At 42.4% G+C, this 22,379-nt stretch overlaps 1 protein-coding gene across 1 annotated transcript; it reads left to right on the top strand.

The window, feature by feature from the left end:
- The first annotated feature begins 7,085 nt into the window (after positions 1 to 7,085).
- Positions 7,086 to 21,135, top strand: LOC139711835 (uncharacterized). Its single transcript, XM_071623685.1, has 9 exons — positions 7,086 to 7,205; positions 8,796 to 9,032; positions 9,663 to 9,805; positions 10,807 to 11,076; positions 13,383 to 14,042; positions 15,725 to 16,034; positions 17,128 to 17,347; positions 19,694 to 19,876; positions 20,621 to 21,135. Exons 1-9 carry the CDS (start codon positions 7,095 to 7,097, stop codon positions 21,133 to 21,135), a joined length of 2,649 nt encoding a protein of 882 aa, XP_071479786.1. The 5' UTR covers positions 7,086 to 7,094.
- Positions 21,136 to 22,379: the final 1,244 nt, after the last annotated feature.

Genomic DNA, 22,379 nt, shown 5'->3' with positions numbered 1-22,379 from the left:
CCCTCAAGGCGGCAGTTGGGAAGGAAGAGTTGGCAGACAACCACGGCGGAGCGATGCGTGCTACACATGTGGACAGCCGGGACACTTTGCACGGTCATGTCCAAATCGACAGAACTCGCAGGGCTTCCGTGGACCGCAGCAGCAGCAGCCTTTAAACTAGCCCAACCTGCAGATGAGGGGCAATCTGTGGGTTCATTTAACCAGTGCAGCCCTGGCAGGAAGAGAACCAACTACGAGACACAGGTGAAAAGAGGAAATGAAACTGGTGAGGAGCTCGTGGGCCCAGTCAACCACACGACGATTATCGTTCATGGCCAGGAGTGCGAGGCGATTTTGGATACGGGGTCACAAGTTACGACCATCACCTCCGATTATGTGGCTCTACATCCCTACCTCAGCAAGCAGGACATTAAGCCGACTGAGATTAGGATAGAGGGCGCGAACGGGCAGGAAGTCCCTCATAGAGGTTTTATTTCGCTGGATATTGAAATTATGGGGATAGAGGTGAAGTCGGTCCCAGCTTTGGTAGTCCCTGCGATCGGAAAGGGAGGCCACATATCGTGTCTGCTTGGGACTAATGCTTTGCGTGCTTCTCGGGATCGCCTGCACTCAAAGTACGGACGTAACTTCATGGAGAAAGTAAAGCCTGTGTCGTCCGCCTGCTTCAATGCGTTCCAGGCACTAAACTGCGATGGTTTGGATCTCGCTGATCGGTCGGGAGATGTCGGAGTCGCAAGAATCAAGAGCAGGAAGCCATTTCTCGTCAACCCCGGCGAATACGTCCAAGTCTCTGCAAGAGCTCCGAGGCACACCCATAGTCGCTTTATGGCCTTTATGACTTTATGGCTTTGGTTGGTGAATGCAGCGAGTTAGAAGGAATAAGTGTTGAATCTGCCTTCACCCCTGTCGAAGATGGTCACCTAAAATTGGTAATCACCAACAGGTCGACGCAACCAGTGACCCTGCGTAAGAATCAGCCAATTGCGAAGCTAGAAGTTGGCAGCCTAGTGCAAGACTCATCGTGGACGACAGAGGCTTCCAGTAGCAAAAGCAAGGAATCAACTCCCCCGCACACTGCTGCAAATATTTTGCATCAAGATGTTAGTTCGCTGCCCCCGGAGCTGGACTTGCCCACGGGAGAGTTAACTCCATCTGAATTGGATGCACTACAAGGACTGCTACGAAAGAACGCAGATGTCTTCTCCCAGGGGCCGGAAGACTTTGGCTGTACCAACACTATCGTACACGACATCCCCCTCATAGACCCGACACCATTCCGAATGCCATACAGACGAATTGCACCATCGGACTTCAAAGAGGTAAAGGACCACCTGAGCGAGCTCCAGTCTGCTGGCATCATCAAGCCAAGTAAGAGCCCATGAGTCACTAGATGCTCTCAGCAAGGCCAAGTTCTTCACCAGTCTTGACTTGATGGCGGGTTACTTACAGGTGCAGGTGGCCGAAGAGGACCAGCAGAAGACGGCGTTTACCACACCGATGGGCTTGTTTGAGTACACGAGGATGCCGTTCGGCCTGATGAATGCACCGGCCACTTTTCAGCGCTTGATGAGCACGGTGTTCGGGGACATGAACCTGAGTGAGGTACTTATCTATCTAGATGACGTCATTGTATTCAGTTCGACGCTACAAGAGCACCTCACCAGGCTGGAACGTGTCTTCGCACGCCTAAGACAGCATGGGTTAAAGCTGAAACCCAGTAAGTGCCACATCCTCAGGAAAGAAGTGAAGTATCTTGGTCACGTGGTGTCTGAGCATGGGATGGCAACCGACCCTGAGAAAATTGAGTCTGTCCGAGACTGGCCGGTACCCAAGAACAAGAGGGAGGTACGAAGTTTTCTTGGCTTTACAGGGTACTATCGCAGGTTTATCAAGGACTATGCGAAGATCGCCAGACCGCTGTTCTCCCTGGTTGGAGGCAAAAATGGAACTGGGAAGCGAGCTCCAGTTACAGATGTCTGGACCAGCGACTGCCAGGCTGCATTCGAGTCCTTGAAGAGACTGATGATTTCTTCCCCCGTTCTCGCTTACCCCGATTTCGAGTCCCCCTTCATCCTACAGACAGACGCCTCTCTCGATGGACTGGGAGCTGTGCTTGCTCAAATACAAGATGGTAAGGAGAGGGTAGTGGCCTACGCCAGTCGAAGTCTTTCACCAGGGGAGGTTAGATATCCAGCACATAAGCTCGAGTTCAAGGCCCTCCACTGGGCAGCAACAGTGAAATTTCGCGACTATGCCTATGGCAGGAAAGTCACAGCGGTAACGGACAACAATCCGTTAACTTACATTCTGGGGAAGGCGAAACTCGATGCACATGGGCAGCGATGGGTGAGTGACTTGGCGCAATGTGATTTGCACATTGAATACAGGTCTGGGAAATCCAACGAGAACGCGGATAGCTTGTCTCGAATCCCCTCCTCAGAAGTACAGCACACTCTAGACATGTCCCTGGGTACCACAAGAGAGCAAACGAAGGATGACTCACCCTTGCATCAGGCGGCAGCCAGTCACAACGTTAATGTCACACCTGCAGAGCAACAAGATGATGGCTCATCTACATTGTTAGCAGGCGTAGATGTGGAAGAGCTTGCACAGCTGCAGAGAGAGGACGTCATTATCAGCCGAGTCGTCGAGTTCCTTCAAGCCGGACAGAGACCAGCCTCACGTCAGTTGCGAAAGGAAGCAATCGTTGCTCGCTTGCTGCTTCGACAGTGGGATAGACTGCACGTGTGCGAGGATGGCGTACTGTGGTGTAGTAGAGGAGATCGTAGACTACTCGTTCTGCCTAAAGGTCTGAGGAAGCTGGCTCTCCGTAGGGCACACGTTGAAATGGGTCATCTTGGACTTGACAAGACTTTGGCACTCATGCAAGACAGATTCTACTTACCTGGCATGAAGACGATCGTCCAGCAGTACATCCAGAGGTGTCGAAGATGCACTGTCCGGAAGACGACAGAAGCAAAGTCCAAGGCTCCACTTCAACCCATTAAGTCAAGCAGGCCACTTGAACTGGTATGTATCGATTTCCTTAGTTTGGAGACATCACGGGGAGGCATAGAGAATGTTCTGGTGGTCACGGATCACTTTACTCGCCACGCCCAAGCTTTTCCTACTAGAGACCAGTCTGCTCAAACAGTGGCTAGGACTTTGTGGAGCAGGTACATAGTTCACTATGGCATACCTGAACGCATCCATAGTGATCAAGGCAGGTGTTTTGAGGCAGCTCTAGTACGCGAGTTATGTGAACTACTTCACATACAAAAGAGCAGGACAACGCCGTATCACCCACAGGGGAATGGAATGACCGAACGTTTCAACGGTACACTCCTTAATATGCTAGGAACACTGGAGCCATCGCAGAAGCTGAACTGGAAGGAGCACGTTGAGTCTCTCACCCACGCATATAATTGCACCAAACATGCATCGACAGGGTTTTCCCCATTCTTTTTGATGTTTGGAAGAGAGCCACGTATCCCCCTTGACCTCATCGGCACACCTCCGGAAGATGACAACAAACCCATCTCCAACTATGTCGACGAGCTTCGCCACACCCTCCAAGAGGCTTATCAAAATGCCCACGAAAATGCCGAAAGTGCTCGAGCCAAGCAGAAAGGCACGTATGACAAGAAGACCAAGGATGCTCCCTTTGAACATGGAGATAAGGTACTCGTAGCACATAAGACACTGATCGGTCGTCAAAAGCTGGCTGACAAATGGGGTGAGTCTCCTTACACTGTGATACGCAGGCTGCCAGACCACGATGTCTACACTGTCAGAGAGGACAGTACAGGCAGAGAGCGGACTCTTCACAGGAATATGCTGACTGCGTGCACATTTTTGCCGGGTAGCAGTGAAAGTGAAGACGATGCTGATGAAGACAGTACAGATGTATCGAGTGAAGAGGATGGCAGTATTGCTCGTGTGGACCCAAGTTCGAGTCATCCTCCAGGGAAGAAGCGCAGTGAAGTCGATTCAAATCGTCAGCGGCGCTCATCGAGAACACGACGATCTCCCCAAAGATATGGAGGCCCAACCTCTTCCCTCAGGGTGCAACAAATACGACCTCGACTAAATTCAATTTAAATGTTGTTGTTTTCATATCTACATTGTTGAGGACAACAATGGTTTTAAACGGTGGCGAATGTGAGGGTCACAGTAATATCAGCACTCACCCCCCCCCCCCCCTTTCCTGTGATGATTACACTCGCTCATTATATTATGTAGTATTTATATGTATGTTTATCTATTTGATTCTCTATCCACACATGTAGGTGCATGATATATCGCAGTACTCTAGTTGTATAGTAGAGGTACATACACGGTGGTGTAAGGTCAGGAGGTAATTTACATAATCATGGGAAACACCCCCCCCCCATAAGTGGAATCTCCCTGTGAGGGGTAAAGCGTGTCCTAAAGTTATTCAGAAGGGGCACCTCCTTTGATCATTCTTGAGAAAGGCGTCCAAGCAGGCAACGTCACTTTAATCAACCTGCTCCTGTGGCTGTAGCATAGTCCAGTCCCTCATCCTTTGTACAAAGAAGACACCAAGACTTCTGTCAAGTGGATGGACCCCAGCGCACTGCACATGCTGTAATGTCAGAGCTTCTGTGGGAAAGGGACACGGACTTGCTGTATTCTGCGTCGGACAGTGTTGCGTTGATTTCCGTTGTTGTAAAGTTGATTTCCGTTGTTTAAGTTTACTTTTAACTTTTGTTATTCGTTGCTTTTGCGTTGCCTTTTTTTTTGTAGTTATTTCAGCGTTGCCTCTTGTTATTCGTTGCTTGTTGCGTTGCATTTTGTTATTTTTAAATGTTGCTCTGTTATTAGCCACTTTTAACCGTTTGCTTTAGATTCGTTGCGTTGCTTTTAAGAGCTGTTGTTGCATTGCCTCTTGTTGCTTTTAGTGTTGTTTTGTTATTAGTTGTTTTTAATTTGCTATAAGTTGCTTTTCGTTGTTTTAAATTCATTTGCTTTGTGTTCAGTCTAATGTTACAATTTTGGAGTTATTTGAGTTTTGGCTTAGTTTGAAATACTGCACCAAAGTGAAGTAATAAAGACACCTTTTTTTTTGTAACAGAAACGGAAAAATTATCTTTGAGCATTCTTTCTTTTCCCAGTCCTTATTAAATAGAACCAGGTGATTGATTTTGTGTAATGGAGTCCGAGCTACTGTAGGTCAACACTGACTGGACGTGTCCAGCCGGTCACATATATATATATACATATGTATATATATATACATACAAACATATATATATATATATATATATATATAACTCTCGTTATGATATATGTATTAAATATAATTTATCATAACGAGAGTAAAGAGGCGGTAGACGTTGCTTTGAATCCTCACAAGTGATTTTACTTCAAGCTGTCGGGCTTTCTGCCATTTGTCAAGAGGTGTGAGATGCACACTCCCAATTAGGCCCGGTTACATGCCGGCAGTCAATTGGCAGCCGGTTGTGGGGAACCGAAACATTTGTAGTGATGGTTGGAGTTAGGCCTGCTAAGGTGAGGTGTTGTGTGTGGGCTAGGAGGGCAGCTCATATATATATATATATATATATATATATATATAGCGAAAACTTTGAGCAAAGAAAATGGGTTTTCATCGGGATTCGAACCCGAGACCTCCGGATTACTAGACCGGTTCTCTACCGACTGAGCTATTAAAAGCCCTAGATCGGTGTTCGTCCCAAACCCTTAATTCTCTTTGCTCGTGTGGTCAGAAGCTATAGTGTGTGTATGTGTGCCACACACACACACGTTAACCTGACATAGACCCAAAGGACGTGAATCAACTTTGGAATAAATGCGAGGGATCACCGAAGCGATGCAGCTTTTTATTTTTTGTAATATAAATTGAAACAAGAGAGGGAAAACTGACCAGAAACAAATAATAAATGGCGAAAACTTTGAGCAAAGAAAATGGATTATATATATATATTATATATATATATATATATATATATATATATATATATATATAATTATATATATATAGTTGTTCCGCGTATTGGCAGTACTAGAAATAGCAATAATAAATTCACAACAGAGGAATGCAGGGAATGCATTAATAGCCAATCTTGATTTAATGAATAATCCGAATTTTCGAGGATCCTTCCTCTTCTTCAGGGATTGACAGAATTTAATTTCCTCGCCAGGATAAAGCGTTTTAATGCCATTTCATGTTTTAATCTCTTTTAATCTCATATATATATAAATTATATATAATATGTATATATACATGTATTTAATTAATGTCTTAAAGTTGGGCATTGTGATAAACGTAGCTAGAGCTCCTGGTGGGGTCCAGGGGCAACGTCCGCCCCAACCCCAACCCCCACAACCGAAAAAGCAACAACAAGCAGGTGGAATCTTCGGACATTTCATGGTGTTGGTGATTTGACTCCCCCCTCCCCATCTTAAATTCATGCTTTTATGTAGTGAAGATGTGTATTATGTCGTTTACTACATTAAAGTGTTTTTCGAACAATTTTTTGAAACTTTTATTTTATTTTCTGAAGAAGCATTCATTCACGACTGATTTCACTTACTCTCTTTTTTCTTTTGTTCGAATTCACAATCAAGAATTTCAATATTGTGTGATAATTTTACAACATCATGTCAGTCAAATTTGTACCATGACAGATTTATTCCACTCCTTTTCGTGGCACAATATCTCAATTTATTTTCGCACCGGTTGTATGATAATATCAGAATGCCGAACAAGTTTTCACGAAAACAGTTTTGAGTAGGCCTATAATTTCCTGCAATCAGTTTCGTGCAAAATTTTGACTTGTGTCACGTTGCATTTTTAACGCGACGGTGCGTCCGTGCCGTATTTATAGAGGGCGCCACCTATTGACCCGCAACTGTGCACGCGAAGATGAAAAAAGAAAAACAAAAACCTCTGCGCTCTCTCTGTTTGACGCCATGTATGGAAATGCTGTCACGTCGTCGTATTTTTCCATAGCATACATTCTGTAGAGCAATATTTTGCATCCAAGTTTCGTCTGCTAGATCTAGTTCAGTCACACAAGCTGCTTTGCAAGCGCCGCGAATATTTAAAAATGTCTCAGCCAGCTGCCAGCCTTTTGTCAACGACGCAGGTGAACACTCATTATTCCTATGGACATGGCCTCCCTGGCTGCACTGGAATGGAGATACCGACGGCATTGCAGGTAAGGACCATATTCTGGCCCACGCTTTACACTTCACGTGTGCCCTGCGCTTGTATTGTGTGTTCGTACAGTAGTCAAACCCAAAGAACCCTGCCTGCGCTGCCCGTGGTGCATTGTGTGGCGCCTGCCTGCATGCTAAGCTCATAGAGACGTAACCGGCCTCCTAACCGGCCTCAGGTCCCGGTGCGGTTTAATAAGAGGGCGAAACTCGAGCTCTAATTCATACCTTGTAACTGTTATTAGTCACCATCCTATCAACTAGACTAGTAGCACATGCAAAAGTGATTGAAATAAGACAATGAATATTACTTTTAGCTGAGGAGGTACATCTACAGTGCCATAACTTAAAGAAAAGTGAGAATTCCAGAGGGTCAGGAGTGCGAGTGCTGTGATTAAGAACTAACGCTTTAAACAGGGCAAGAAGTATCATCAATGTTAGTGTCAGTGAAAACAAAATTTCTGTCTTTTAGCACATTTAATGAGAACAGTGCCGGTCTGAGAAAGTATGTATGGTCCAGGAATCTGCAAATATCTAAAATTTGGTTTTGTTCTAAGCAGCCAAATTTTGACAGAAAGTAGATGAAAGATTTTAACTCTCCAAGGCAAGACAAATTTACAACAAAATCATAATTTGGTTCAGCATGTGTCATCCAAAATTACATGTTTTGTTTGGTCATTACAGAGGATCCTAATCTGTGACTTTTTGTTGATTGGTTTTTAGCTATGGACAGTCACACTTCTGTCATGCATTGTGTGTATTTTTTTTTTTTCATCATCTTCTTGAAAATCCCATGATGGATTTTCAACAAATTTGGCAGTTAGCATCCCGTCCCTGGCTTTGAGGGATAGGGTCTTAATCTCGAGCTTGTTGAGGGATAGGGTCTCAGTCTCGATCTTCAAATTGCACAATGCACATACCCCCCTTGAGGGGGACCCCCCAACCAACCAATTAAGGAATCTTTAAAAATCTTCTTCTCTAGAACCAGAAGTGATAGAGGTAATAAATAAGTTGATCACTACAGACAAAATCCCCAATATAGGAAATCTTACAAATCTTCTCTCAAACCATAATTGATAAGCTAAGCCTAAGGTAGTGTGCTGTGTAATTTAAATTTCGTGATTATAGTTTCGAGTGTAATTAGAATGCTATTACCGGTACTAAGAGTGATAGAAGGGAACAAAAAACTTGATTTAAGTTTATTTCAATTAATCATAATCATTCTTTGTAGGATTATGATTCCCAACCAGACTACTGGTATATAGCTTCATGCATAGATCCACAGCTGTAGGTGCCTATAACCCTTGTTTAATTTAGCCCCATTTTGAAATAATTTTTTTACCCTTATAATATAAGTAAACATTTGAAATATTTCAAGGCAAGTATGATTTTTTTTTTTTTTTTTTTTGGGGGGGGGGATGAGGTACAAAAAGAACTCTTACCAGGTACTCTACCTTTTCCTCATAAGTAAAAAATTACAAACAAACGAACTTAATTAGGAATTTTATTCTTTTTAGAACTACGTACAGACCATGAATTATGAAAGGTGTGCAAGATTTTTAAGTTTATGTTTCCATTCACATCCCACACAGAATATTCTGCCAGCTGGCTATGACCACCACTTGTGTGAAATGGAGATGGACGAAGTGGACAGTGCAACAGAAAAATCTGAAAAGGCAGTCCCAGTTGGGTTCTTTGCAGTTTTACGTCTGAAGCTCATAGACGAGGAGGAAGTCAAGAGATGGATTACAGATTTCCAGACATCTTCCTACTGCACCTGGAGGGTACTACAGACGTACCAGTACGCTGGGAAGAAAATTAATTTCAAGGTCTGAAATACATGTACATCCATGGGCAAAGTATCTTTTTTTTTTTCTAAATTACCAGTATTTGTCTGGAACAGTAGATGAGTTGATATGTTCGTATATAATGCAAGGGAATGTTCTTTGTCTGCATGCATCAAGTTAATATTGTCACAATCCGCATGGCAATAAGTGAGTGGTCAGGTGTGGTTTTAGAGAAAACAAAATATCAGTTCCATCAAAGTGATGAAAATACATTTAAAAATGCTATTCCAAATGAGTATAATTTTATCGCAAGATACCAGCAATCAAATACAAGATCCTTGAAGGACGGGGGGTTTAGTGTCGCTTGTTTCGTAGACATGAAACACTCCATGGTGTGGTAATTTCCACAAATTTTGAACTTTCTTAACTATCTTTTTAAAGATATATAATGATTGACAAGTACATTCTTCAAATTTTTACTAATGTTAGGTTCACACAATGTTTGTAGCATTTGAAATTGTCTTGTTACAATGCTTTGTTACTGCTGATGCAAAAAAACAAAAGTGTTCAGTATATTGGATATGAACATTATATGTCATGTGCACTTATGCTAAGTTTTTTCCTCGTTTTGGCCTCTGTGTAATGTTTCTTCATGTTTGTTTCTGTCTACAGAAGAGATATCGCTGTCACCACAACACCAGGCCATTGAAGGACACCAATCGGAAGAGAGTAACACCATCGAAGAACACTGACTGCCAGGCAAAGATGGGCATCACAGTAAAAAATGTTCTCACTGAACGGGGCAGGCACAGGAGGTACGAAAAGTTGGTTTGAAGACTTGAGGCTTGATAATTCACCATCACTTCATTCCGTGTATTCTGATGCAGGTTACAGATCAATAAACATATGTGACCCACTGCAACAAAAGGATCCGAAAGTCGGAGGAGGACCATTTTCTGAAAATGACATGACATAATTCCCGTACCGGTACTCTTCCAGTTTAATGTCATATATAACATGACTCCTAAAAGTATCAATGAATTCATTAGCGCATGTCGAGTGGTTTAGGAAATCAGCGTTTCGAGAAAACCACCTTCAAAGTTTTACTTACGACGCTGTCATGATCAAGGGAAGCAAGAGAGTTTTCACAGTTTGACAGTAGAAGGTACGCTCCCAGCAACCTCCACGATGTTCATTCAAGCTTAGCCCCAGCGGTCTACGCACGACTAATCAGTAACAAGGATGCCATGCACTGACCAATGAGATCACCCCCTCGTTGCTAGGGGCGGAGTCTAGCTGCGGCGCTAAATCCAAATCTTTGGACATGTTTCTGCGTCATTGAAAGTCGGAAAATCATGGCCTAGATAAATGCTATTTTCTTGCCTTTCCTTTGATCATTTAGCTTCGAGATTTCGACATATGACAGAAGATACATTATACTACAAAATTATGTCAAAAACAGAACATTTTGACCGATTTTGATGATCTGACTTCAAACTCAATTCTCTCGGCTCACCCGTCAGTGACTTTAGGATCCTTTTGTTGTAGCGGGTCACATTATTGTGTCACATACCTGTAAGTGCAACCCACAACTTGTGGTTGATTATCAATCCACTTAATTAGAACAGTACTTCATGGATGACATACTTCACATGTAGTGTTGCCACAATGTTGATGATTATGAGTAAATGCTAATTGCTTAGTGGAAATCATTAATGAATTACAGTTATAATGATTCAATCGTAATGGTATTTAGGTGAGTTTTCTCTTGATCATTTTCTGATGTCAACTTTCTGAACTTGTCTGTGATTGGTAGAAACAAGGCTGACACTCACATGCCGGAGTATCCCACGACAGTTGTCTTGTCATTCAGACACAACCACAACATCATGTGTGCAGACGCCCTGAGGCATAGGGATGTGTCGCGTGAGACACAGGAGAAGCTAATCTCCCTCTTCAAGATGAAATACACACCTTCGGCAGCTCTGGAAGCTTTGAGAACCGACCTGAGAGCAGAGCACGGAGATAACTACTGCATGGTGACTGCCGACAGGGCAGTGTGCCCTGACCTGCAGTACTGCTGGAGGTGAGAAAACGATGGTCTTTATTGTCTTTATAACAATTGTTCGTTAATTATTAGTTAGCATGTAATAATTGTTTTGGGTTTTTTTCTGTTCTTGATGGGGGGGGGGATGAATAATAACCTTTAGCATGTCCTTAGAATTTTCAGCCTCTGACATAGTGCTAATCATCCTTTGCCAGCTTAACTTGGAGACTTAGCATAATAGAATTTGACTTCAGTAAAAGACTTCCAAACAAGAGAATGATTAAACTGGGATGCTTAGGATGTTTTGGGGCTTACCAGACAATGGATGAGTCAACATACAATCTGCATAGATCAACAGGCATAGGACTATGACTAAGACTGCTGGAAAATGTGAGCATACCACTCTGCTATTCTGATTAACATGAGCTCTGCAGGTTGTGTGTTAAGGTATTTTTTAATCATAGAAACATGACCAGTCTAAGAATGCTTGTGTGGTTCAGTTAGGCTTGATACTGATTGCGTGAAGCACATATTTGAGAGTGAAGTTGATATCTCTCTCTACACTGTAAGTGTGGAAGTACCATTTTATTTGTCTCGCCCACCGGAAGTGAAGGCGAGACTAAGGGATCCAAATGGCGTCCGTCCGTCGTCCGTCCGTCGTCCATCCGTCGTCGTCGTCCGTCGTCCGTCCGTCGTCCGTCACAAATGTTAAAGGTTTACCTGCAAGACTCTCTTATGATGCATAACTTGGCCACTCTTACAGCAATGGCAGCCACACTTGGGTGATAGAAGCACTAGGGGTATCTTCATGTTATGGTGTTGTCAGAGGTCATGTGATGATGTCAAAGGTCATTTGAGGTCATATATTAAAGAGTATGTGCAAGACTCTCTTTTCTAATACTATGTTAAAGTTTACCTGCAAGACTCTCTTTTGACAAATAACTTCACATATAAGTTGCTTGGATTACAACCTAACTTGGGTCATAGATGCACTGGGGGTACCTTCATGTTATGGTGCTGTTGGAGGTCACAGGATAAGATCAAAGGTCATTTGAGGTCATACGTTAAAGTTTACTTGCAAGACTCTCTTATCACACGTAACTCGACACATGTTGCTACAATGGCAATCAAACTTGGGTGATGGATGCACTGGGGGTACCTTCATGTTATGGTGCCGTAAGAGGTCACATGATAAGGTCAAAGGTCATTTGAGGTCATACGTTAAAGTTTACTTGTAAGACTCTCTTATCACACGTAACTCAGCACATGTTGCTACAATGGCAATCAAACTTGGGTGATGGTAGATGTCTCTTGGGAAGTTGAAGGTAACCACAAGGTCAAAAGTTACAGACAGGGGTCAACGAACTTTTAGGGCCCAATGTTAAGTTTTTAGGGCGCATTTCGTTTATGGCTTATAACTTTTGATCCCTTTGTCCGTTTGTGACCAAACTTGGATGGAAGATGTCCCTTGGGGAGGTGAAGGTCGTCACAAGGTCAAAGGTCACAGACAGGGGTCAACAAACTTTTAGGGCCCAATGTTATGTTTTTAGGGCGCATTTTGATTGTGGCTCATAACTTTTGATCCCTATGTCCGTTTGTGACCAAACTTGGATGGTAGATGTCCCTTGGGGAGTTAAAGGTCATCAAATGGCCAAAGGTCACAGAAAGGGGTCAACAAATTTTTAGGGCCCAATGTTAAGTTTTTATGGCGCGTTTCGATTATGGCTCATTACGTTTGATCCCTTTGTCCGTTTGTGACCAAACTTGGATGGTAAATGTCCCTTAGGGTGTTGAAGGTCACCACAAGGTCAAAGGTCATAAGCAGGTTAATTAACTTCTGAGAGTTATAAAAAATATTAATTCCTTGTACGCGAATGGGCGAGACACAATTTGGCGATTGCCTTGTGTTGTTTATAAACAAGTTAAGGAGAGTACAGTGATTTTCTCTTTTGTCTGTGTTATTTCAATTCCGGAGCAGTCTTTATCAATCTAATACCTCGTTTTGTGCTTAGCTCCTTAACCAATGCAATTGCTAAGAGTTTATTACATATGTTCTTACATCTGTCATGATTGTGTTTTTAGAGAACCTTGCTTTCAGTATGTTTTCACTAACTGACAAAACCAAGACAATTAACAAAATAGTCAATTACAGTGAACTTCCAGAGATTTGAAATTTGATCATGTTCTTCACGATATACATGAAAAAGAGAGTAGGGGCAAGCTGGAGTGGTCAAAATATTGTGCAGGGCTTACCATTTTAGTTAACTGAGAAAATTGTATTCCTGTGGTGCATCATTTGATATCTTTCTTGTAGGATTTGAGCAAGTATTCATTTTGTTGATTAGGTTATACAGGCAGACTTGTGAGAAGAAGGAGGAGGATGTACTTCTCTCTTTGACCGACATAGCCGAGCAGCACAACAGTGAGAGTCCCAGTGGTAGCAGTCCTGCCATTAAAGTGGGCATTACCGAAAATGGGGTAGTGATCGTTGCCATCTGCACCCTGCTGATGCAGCGTGTGCATATGTTCCTGCCGGACAGTAGCAAGCTGTGCTTCCTGGATGCTATGAACAGCGCAGACAGACATAACCACAGCATCTTCCTCCTCCTGACGCACAGCAGTGTTGGGTGTCTACCCATCGGCGTCATCGTGACCACTGCCAAATCTCAGGCCATCATCGCGGGGGCGCTAGAGCTCTACAAGTCCATGCTTCCCGAGAGCTGCTTTCGTGGCAGGGGAGTGGCAGGACCGAAGATGATCATGGTGAATGACTGCCCTGACGAGCGGCAGTCCTTGAAGGAAGCCTTCCCTCGCTCCCAGCTGGTCCTCTCTGTTTTCTCCATCCTCCAGGCCACCTGGCGCTGGCTGTGGGACCCGAAACATGGGGTGTCCAAGGAGGAGAGGCTCAACCATTTCAACCACATGAAGAGGATGGTGTTCTCAACCAGTATGGATGACATTAATCAACTGTGTGCCGACAGTCTTGGTGATCAGACTCTCAATAAGTAAGTTTTTTAACACCTTGAAGACGAGTACCAACTATAAAGCAAAATCAGTCGGTCCTCAATGGGTTAATCCGCCTAACTGTATCATTCTTGTTCCCTTGAGACATGTATGGTGTAGCGTGTATGTGTGGATTAATGTTTGATAGTGTCTTGGGACTGTTGATATGATGATGATGGTATTAGTATCATTTGTTTGTTCACTCAAGAAGACAGAAGTTTGTGTTTTTACGTTGGTATCATGTACACAACAAATAATACATATTGCTCAAATACAACCATACAAACTTACACATGATATACAATAGTGCATATACATGTAGTTGTGAACACATATGTGCATTCATACATCATCATAATTTCCACTGTCATAATTACCATTCATAATATCTCAAAACATGCTATTTGCACCTATAGCACAGTGATGCCATGGATGAATCAAGGTCTTATGAAAATGATACAAAATAGAAGTTCAATTGATAGAATGATTAATTGGTAATCACCATGTTTTTTTCTTTATCGTCAAGTGTAAAATGTGCTTCTCCTCTCCCTCTCTTTATGAACTGGGGAAAAAAAAAAGAGGAAAGAAATTAATTTAACTGTTACATTGTCACCATTATATGAGATATTGAGCCGTGTCTTCCTAAGTGTGTTCTCCCTTTACTTTAGTAATATTAGTCTTCATTATCCTCACATCCCGCTATTGCTCACCCCTGTCCGTGCGACATGCAGTTAAAAGTACCATCACATGCTGTTGCTGTCAGCCGTACAATTTTGCTATATAGAGCAACAATGGATATCGCATGGGTGATGTCACCAATTTTCATTGACTTCCATGCTAAACTCACAGTTGACTCGAAGTTTTTGTTCCATTTTATGGCTTTAATGTCTCAATGAACAAGCATTTGCCACGCACACTCAACAATTACAAGCGCAAATTTTGTCACTCAGATGTAAATAAATGCAACCGATCGGTTTCACATATGTACGCATTGACTGTGACTCGCCATGTGCTATTCATTTGCCTTTCACAGAAAGGCACATTTCTGTGGTAGATTCAAGAATTTGTGTGAACTACATCTGTTGACATCCAAGTTGTTGTATAAAACAAATAGTGTATGGTCTTTACCCATGAAATGGAACAAGATTTCACATTCGGTGAAAAATGAACAGTATTCAACTCGGCTTTGCCTTGTTGAATAGAGTGCCTCTATCTTTCACAAACTGAAATCTTGTACCATCGCTCTCGTGACAATTCACTATTCGTATATTGTTGCACAGTCAGTGGGCATTTTGATTTGGTCAAATTAAGACCTTTGCTTCAGGCAAAGAGAAATAGATATCTCATTAGTTACAATTCTGTTTAGGAAGTTCCATCCTAGGTGTTCTTCCTTTAAATTAATGATGCTGATCACAAGAAGATTTTGCACATACAGTCAACATAACCTAACTCAGATCTACTTGGACTGCAGAAATAGCTTTGACTTAGAGAAAATTTGACTTATGAGGGATTAAAATTGATACAATATAAAGAGAAGAGGACTTGAAAAGACCTTCCTTCGACTAAGACCATTGTTTGACCTATGTAAGGTTGACTTATGCAAGGTTGACTGTATGTCTGTCATCCTTTCAGTAAATGAGTGAGAGTAATTGATGGAACATTCTTCACTTCTCTTCCCTGATAGGTCTTTCAAAGATTTCATTGCTATCCACTACCAGAGGAGACAAGAGTGGATGTTGGCACAGTCTGATTACCTGAAGGCCAATCTCCCCAACAGTTTCTGCAAGGCAGCCATGAGGGTGCTTAAAGACGAAATTGTGGACAAAACCAAAGGTTTCAGCTTCACCCAGCTGGTGCGCTTCCTGGCGTCTAGTTTCCCGGATCGCTACCAGCAGAGAATCCTGGACGCAGCAAACGGTCGTCCGGACAACGATGTCATCACCCCACGCTACAAGCTGAAGGGCAAGAGCTTCTCTAAGGACAATATCAGACAGGTAAGCTTATGCTACCCAACCTCTTCTCAGTAAGAGTTCTTGACCAAAGGGGGCTTTTGTATTCTTGACATGAAAGAATGAGATAGATTAGACAGCAGAAAATACCGTGGTTTCACCTTGGTGCGATATTCATTATATCAATCGTAGTAGCAATAGTTCCATTCAGACAGTGATCCCTAATCTCAAGGATAGGCTCTGGCCCGGGCCCCTAGCTACAATGCGCATTCATTCGACGAAGCTTATCCTCCAGGAAAGGCTCACTGCCCCCTGTAATATGCTTATCTACAAGAGTTCTGTCCACACGATTCTGCCTAACTACTAGTTAGTTACCCCCGCAGCTCATTGATAGAGTGTGTCTACACTGTGCCTGACCACAAGCCTATCCTGGAGGTTAGGGAACGCCGTCTGAACGTAACTAATGTAATCTCAAAATGCAGAAATGGAAACATCATGTGAAATGCTGATAGGTATTCATACTCAACAACAATGAACATTTTGAATCATTGTTCACACGTATGAAAACATTTCAGTAATTGGTAGGCAAATCTGTAGGACAACTGAAGAATAAAATCCATGCATCATCAGTCTCTCTACAATGCAAACACACATATCTTCAAAAAATTCCATTTGTGTATAATGTATGGCAATAGAAGGATGCGAACCATAATCTGTGCGTAAGATTATCAATGATCAGTATTGATGCATCAAAGGTGATTTGTGCAGTTGTTATAGCTGCCAAATTATTGATGGACATTTGGCTGGCAATGACATCTAAATTGTATGTTACCGATATTATAATCACTATTGTATGAAAACTTGAGAAACTTTTATATTTTACAAATTTCTGTCTTTTTTTCAGATTGTAATGACAAAGCTTTCATTGTCCTGTATGTCTGATTTCACACTGTTTTCATCTTGGCAATTTTGAATGCTGATAAGAAGTCCCTGTGATGTCAGAAACATATCATCATAGCCACCACATTTGATCAATGAGAGAGAATCTGCTGATGCTGATGGCAACTCCACACACTGCTTCCAATCATCTCATTTCCCTTGCAATCCCTTGCGATACCATTTTTTCCTTCTTTGGCAGGTAACGGTCACTGACTATGCTGTGACTAGTGGAACCAAGGATGACCGGGAGTACATGGTCAACACTACTGTGGGCCACTGTACCTGTCCAGCAGGGAAAACAGGCAGCCATTGTAAACATCAAGCGGCTGTAGCAAAGTTCTTTGATGTTCCATCTCTCAATGTGTGTGCTCCTGTCACTGACCAGGACACGAGAGCACTCCTGTACAAGATTGCGAGAGGTATGTGCAAACTTCACTGAATGCTCTCTAACTCTTTATGTGCCATGTTCACACATCTGACTCGGTCGACGGCGTGCCAATTTCGCATATTCTGCTCAAACACACAAAGCCGCCCAAACCAATTGATTAATAGCCAAATGTCACAGGACAATGAAAGCGTCTCTCGCAATTCCATTCATGTCACATGTAGCTTGCATTTTGTGTGGTGATTGGCTATCAAGTGGTGTTCCCTACTGGATTTGCAAGTAAAGTTTCAGGCACTGTTTTTATGCCTCCGCCACGAAGTTGGGCCGGAGGCATTATGTTTTCGGGTTGTCCGTCCGTTCGTCCGTCCGTCCGTCCTTCCGTCCTTCCGTCCGTAATGAATTTTGTGGACAGCATAACTACAAAACGTTTTGAGGTATCCTAATGAAACTTGGCATGTATGTGTATTAGGAGGAGAAGTTGTGCCTATCAACTTTTGGGTGCACATGCTTAAGGTCAAAGGTCAAAAGGTCAAGGTCAAATACATAAGATTTCACTATTTCCACCCCATCTATGCAATGCCTGAAGATATTTTCTTAAAACTTAGTGTATACATGTATTACCCAATTAAGATTCTCTGGTGAAAGTTTGGGGTCATGAGGTCAAAGGTCAAAGGTCAAAAGGTCAAGTAACAATATTAAAACTTCACTTTTTTCTCCGTAACTCGGAAATTGTTCAAGGTATCTTCATGGAACGTAGTATATGTACTGACTGGCAGTGATTATCTAGAGAATTTAGGGTTCATGGGGTCAAAGGTCAGGGGTCAAAGGTCAAGGGCAACACTTTAACATTTTACTATTTCCCTCATATTTATGCAATGCCAGCAGGATAATTTTTTTTTTTTTACACTTGGTATATGCATGTATAACCTAATAGAGATTCTCTGGAAACTTCTTTTTTTTGCCTCAAAGGTCAAAAGGTCAAAGATCAAGGGAAAGTGCTGAACTAACTTTTTCTCCATATCTCAGAAGTGGCTCAAGTGTGTATCTTGAAACGTTCTACATATTTATGCCTGTTCTGCCTGACAGTGATTATTTTATGTATGAATTTTAGGGTCAAAGGCCAGATGAAAATGGTAACAATGTACTTTTCAATACAGAAATTGCACTTTTTCTCCATACCTTGAAAATTACCCGTACTCAATGCATAAACTTATGAATGGGCAAAGTCAAGTTAAAGTCCTTAAATCCCCAAATACATGCTCTCCTATTCATCCAATTAAACCTAGGTCAAGGAAGGTGAACATTCAACACATTTGTGACAAACTTGTCATTCTAATATTTTGCCAATTTTGTGAAAATGTAATCACACATTGTCCACATGTACTATAGATCTATTAGGAGAATCATGCATTATGGCGGAGGCATACCAGTCGCCTTAGCGACATTTCTAGCTTTGTACAAAAGTCATGCTTCTTCAATAATGTAGGTACTGGTCATTTAAACGAAAAACTACCATAGATTTGTCATATAATTTACATCAAAGCAAAGCTTGGAATTTTCTTTACAACTTTGCTCGGGGTCACGTGTCCAGGGTAACGAAAATCTATTGAACTTACTTAGATTTGAAAAGCAGAATATTTCCTCAAAGCATGACTACGTTGATGCCTCAGAATAATGTGGCACACAGGGGGTTTACACCGTGGCACACAGAGAGTTAATGTTGCAGAGAAATGTGTATGTGTTTATTGTTGTACTGATGTTATTGGTGTTAGTGACGCACTTTGTGAGATTTAGTATGGTAAGTTTCATGCACAGTGAGAGAGAGATAGACTCAGACAGACAGACAGACAGACAGACAGACAGACTTTGCAAGAGGTCAAGTAAACTGAGTGTGAATTTTCTTCAATTTGTCTCCCTCTACAAATGAAATTTGTAAGATCTTAACTGCTGATGTACAATTTAACAAACATGTTATGTTTTTTTATTAAGTAGTCCAAGGCAGACAAGGCATTGAAGAAGCCAAGAAAATATTAAGCAGATCTGCTTAGCATAATGATGTTGGAATTTCGGAGCTTGGGTATGTGTTCCAAGTTCATTGTGTCACTGCCAGCTACCAGGGATAGCCTGGTGGTAGTGTCACTGCCCGTAAAGAAGTAGATGACAAGTTTGAGTCCCGTGGTTGCTTTCTCCGACATGTTTGTTGAGTGATAGATTAGCATTTGCAATCTTACAAATTTCATTTGTAGAAGGAGACAAATTGAAGAAAATTCACACCTCATCCTTCACCCCTTTGCTTAATATTCCTTTGCTTCCGTGAACTAAGCTGTTGCTATCTGTGATTTGATTCATTGTTGCTGCTCTTGCTCCACCTCAATCTAAGGATGCGATGTCCCTTCCAAGAGCTGGTTTGCGGGACTGCAGCCCAGTGGCACTTCAGCTGATCCTTCAGCCGGGTCTGCAACCAATCAACAGGCTCCGCAGGCAACAGGGAAGGCAAATAAGACAGACGATCTGCAGGCCACGGTCCGCATTCTATCCAAAGAGTGTGCCAAGCAAATCACAGGTTTGTTTTCTATATTTTGCTTACCCATTACTATCTGTTGGCTGAATTATATAACGAACATGGTTATAACAAAATTCCAGTTACAATGAAGTAAAAATTAAGGCCGCAAGATTATCCACTCTATTTATTTTTATTGTTTATTTGTTCGGTTATAACGAAATTTTGATGTAACAAAAGAAAACTGCCAATTCCAAGGATTTCGTTGTAACAGGAGTCCACTGTAGTGTGGGCTTGATTATAGGTGTTTTTGTTTTTGTTTTGTTTTTGTCGTTTTTTAGAATATATACATTTTTCAGTGATTATTTGCACTTGATTTTGATGTGATTATGTGGTTCATAAAATCAATGGTTCATTTAACAAACTCTAGGCAGAAGGGAAACTGACTGCAATATCAAAATTGTGGCAATGAAAGTCAGGTTTCTTTTTCTGTGTAATTTGGATTTGTCTTTCTGTAATGTCACAATTTGGAGTGCAGTTGTATTGGGGTCGTATTTTTAAAGACAGCTCGGTATTTGTAGAACACCATACTACTGTTTGTCTTTTACGGCGGCTTATTATCATAATCACCAATCTTAATCTGCAGTAGAGTTTTTGCTGACACATATCTGACAGCTTGTTTATATACCTTGTTTCCTATTCTATTTTTTTCTCTCTCTTTTCCGATAGCTTGCCATCTTCTCATCTTTGCCTCAGGGGTATTGTTCATGTCGTTCTTGTTTTTCCATTCATGTCATACCAATGCAGATGCAGAAATTAAACAGCGTTTAGAAAACATGTTTTCCGACCTCCGTGCAAAACTTGTTGCCAAACCAGACATCTTCCGGCCTGCCATTCTGGCAATGCTCAACCAATATGATCACAACATTGCCAATGATGCTAAGCTTGCCGGGGCATTACGCACCTTTGGCAAGTATCCAGAATCCATCACCACCACCCCAAGGAAGAAGGAGGCCCCCACCAGGACGAAGGAGGCCCCCACTAGAACGAAGGAGGCCCCCACCAGGACGAAGGAGGCCCCCACCAGTACAAAGGAGGCCCCCACCAGAACGAAGGAGGCCCCCACCAGTACAAAGGAGGCCCCCACCAGAACGAAGGAGGCCCCCAACAGTACAAAGGAGGCCCCCACCAGAACGAAGGAGACCCCCACCAGTACAAAGGAGGCCCCCACCAGGACGAAGGAAGCTCCCATGAGTAAGAAGCGTGCAGCAAGGTGGTCGAAGCCCAAAGGAACTAAACGACCACGAACTGAACAACCGTGATCGGGATGGACGAGTCTGTGGCTTGTGGTATTTTATCATGTACCATTCACTATGTACGGCACAGGCACAGTGGATGTCATTTTTTCCTGGCTCAGTGGTTGAAATCACAGTCTCAATCGTGAGGTTCCTGGTTCAAGTCCACTTGCAGTAGAAGCTGTACATGTGGACGAGGCATTCCCATAGCCTAGTGGGGACACTTAAAACCATTGGTTCTGTGTGTGGTAGCTTACAAAGTCAAGCCAAGTTGGGTTGTATGACCAGCATTGGGGGGGGGGGGGGGGGGGGCTAGGGGGCTTTAGCATGGTCCCTTGTTGAGGCATGACCCTGAAAAGCCCCAAACCATCTTCTGATCCAAAATGTTTCACGCTCCTGCTTCTGAGCTGTTCATCATTTACCACATTTTCATTCACTGCATGGTGCAGGCAGGAGCTTATGGCGCAGTGGCAGTCATGTAATCTTGACTTCCTCTGTTGTACAAAATGTCGATTTGATGCGATTCCCTCAAATTCCCTTGCAGTTCTCTTTGTATACCAGTGCAGAATCATCAACTTCATCATGCTGTCATGTCTTCCTATGTAAGGTGTGTAGCACTACACACAGCAACATGATTACTGTGAGGGACATTGTTTGCCCACATGTTGTTTGACCCTGTATCTATCTCTTCTTTTTTCTCACAAAAGTATAATTTACTGTAATACATAAAATGTGAAAAGGACACCATTACAGCAAGCATGCATAAAAAGCATTCACAAAAAATTGCTGTCAGACCCAAATAAATGATTTCAAATCTATGGACATGTGTGGCAATGACTTTGAAATTGAAATAATCATGCTAATTCATGATGTATGCTGCTTTTAGAGTCCATGCTCCTTGATGTTTTATGATGTCTGTTTCAAGCATGATAATTGGCAAGTTTAACCCGTTGAGGACAAGTCCAGAGTATACTTGGGCAGGTGTCTATGTCAAGCAAAATGTCCATGTGTTGTAGCAAAATCAGTCCATTCTCCACAGGTTAAGAGCTTGAGGTGTTTTACAAGTTCCACCATTTGCCTCCAAACAGAAGCCAACCTGGGTGGGAAAGTGTACGCTCTGTTGTTTAAATTGCAGCCTTGAAGCAACAGGAAGATAAGTTGAGCATTGGAAGGAATGGGGTAGAAGTTTAAAAACACTTTCATTTTTTTTACCCCCTAGGTATGTTGCACAGCTTGAGAGGAAATTTATCATCTGATATTTTTCAGATAAC

The sequence above is a fragment of the Diadema antillarum genome, unplaced genomic scaffold (genome assembly GCF_040938485.1).
Source record: "Diadema antillarum isolate AM-2024a unplaced genomic scaffold, OU_Dant_1.0 seq00001710_RagTag, whole genome shotgun sequence".
Taxonomy (NCBI): domain Eukaryota; kingdom Metazoa; phylum Echinodermata; class Echinoidea; order Diadematoida; family Diadematidae; genus Diadema; species Diadema antillarum.
Note: the sequence above shows the minus strand (reverse complement) of the source record. Positions and strands in the feature narration are given on the sequence as shown.